This window comes from Perkinsus marinus (genome assembly GCF_000006405.1).
Source record: "Perkinsus marinus ATCC 50983 genomic scaffold scf_1104296960410, whole genome shotgun sequence".
Lineage (NCBI taxonomy): Eukaryota > Perkinsozoa > Perkinsida > Perkinsidae > Perkinsus > Perkinsus marinus.
This window is the reverse complement of record NW_003206160.1, coordinates 123,887-125,605: the sequence shown is the minus strand read 5'-3', so window position 1 is coordinate 125,605 and position 1,719 is coordinate 123,887. Positions and strand designations below refer to the sequence as shown.

The window sequence follows — 1,719 nt, the reverse complement described above, 5'->3', positions numbered from 1 at the left end:
TTATTGTGGGACTTCAGGGCGTAGCCGGCCTGAACATACTAGACCTTTGATGACGGAGCTGGCATGCAGTGTTCCACCGGAATGAAGGAATACGGTAGGTTCTCAGGCACAATGATAGCGCCTCAACTCCTGACTTCATCTCTGGACTTCTATCAGTGAAGTTTCAAAAGTGAGGTTCAACCATGAACATACGAGAAAAAGAGCCTGTATGTGTGAGAGCTGTTCTACTCTAGAGAATAGACTAAGAATACTCTGACTATTCTATTCTGGAGTACATCTGTATGTTCCCTATTTACTCCATAGCGAACATATGATAACCTAATGGCTGTTGGCGAGAAGAATCAATGCCCTTCCACGAAGTCCCTAATGATGAATGTAAGGATATGTTTAGGTCGACATATTACCTTGAACCCAAAACGGCGATCCAAGATTTGTTTCATCGCTCCGATGAACTCCTTAGATGCTGTTAAAAACCAGCCAGCGGCTGGGCGTATTTGATATCTGCCGCGGAACGCACAAATTCAGTCTTTCTCGAGACCCCAGGTTGCTGACACGCACGCGGAAGGTTTAGGGTATGTTGTCAGTCATATGCAGGATATGGGGGAACTATTCCAGAGCACATTCTGACAATGCTATCGATCTGGTTATGGGAGGGGTTGAGTCCAACGATTAATAGTGTGTTAAATCTCTCGTAAACCGAGCGTTTTTTCACGCGTATCATCGTTTGTCAATCATTAGTTCCATGCATCATTGTGTACTCCTTTATTGTATCATAACTCATAATGTCATTGCCACGTAAACCAATAAAGGCGGCAACTAGCGGGTATACAGAACCCATCGATATTTGGCGACGGTAGTATCCTTTTAAATGGCAATGACATTTTCTCTCGCTTTATGCCTAGAGTTGTCTGACTCCCGCCACCAAAAAGGGAGCCTTAGGCGATCCCGAATTCCTGAATTTCCCTGTGGCTCGTCAGGCTTGTATAGTCGTGATGATTCTTTTGGCGTCGTAGGTACGCAACAGAACTCGAGGAGAAGGCCCTCGTTGACCCATACTGGGATATCTTCCGATTCACTGATTCCTTACCGGACCCCACAGAACTTGTCAGGATAGTTGGACTCTTCCTGGCCCACCGTATACTGCAAGACACTGAGTATCAGAACAGGTGAGGACTGGCGTAGCTCACCGCAAAGATTTCCCCATTTCAGGCTGACTGTCTTCGACTCGGTGAGTAAGTTCCTTGGGATGGTCCAAGAGGGGTATAGGCAGAGCTATGGTTACCATACCAAAATTCACTCAGCTGATACGGCCATTACCCTCTACCAGATGATAGGGGTGTATGAAAGACCACGTGGGATTGATGCATTGGACGAGCTGGCTGCAATACTTGCAGCTTTCGCTCACGACGTAGGTCACCCTGGGTGGTCCAATTCCCTTTCCAAGGCGTTGGTTATGGGCGATCCCGATGACCCACACCCACTCGAGAGCATGCACGTACGTGAAACGGCGAGGATGCTCACTGTAGCTGGGCTCGATGATCTTCTGGGTCCCCATAGGCTCTCTATGATGAGGGAGATGATCCTTTGTACGTGTATGGAATATCATAGCACGATGGTCGAAAAGGCTCAGAACTACGCCATTGAAGACCTCACTACTCGACTCAGCGTTCTACTACATGCGGCAGACATCTCCAATCCTACCAAGGAAGCGAGGTTGTG

The 1,719-nt window shown here is 47.6% G+C and overlaps 1 protein-coding gene across 1 annotated transcript in view; it reads left to right on the top strand.

The window, feature by feature from the left end:
* Window positions 1-782: 782 nt before the first annotated feature.
* Pmar_PMAR019664 (hypothetical protein) overlaps window positions 783-1,719 on the top strand; it is a gene marked incomplete at both ends in the record, with an annotated part of 1,633 nt that continues 696 nt past the window's right edge. Inside the window, 3 exons of the mRNA XM_002772768.1 lie at window positions 783-853; window positions 1,014-1,166; window positions 1,210-1,408. Of these exons, the coding sequence (XP_002772814.1) occupies window positions 783-853; window positions 1,014-1,166; window positions 1,210-1,408 (423 nt within the window). The remainder of the gene's footprint in view (window positions 854-1,013; window positions 1,167-1,209; window positions 1,409-1,719) is intronic.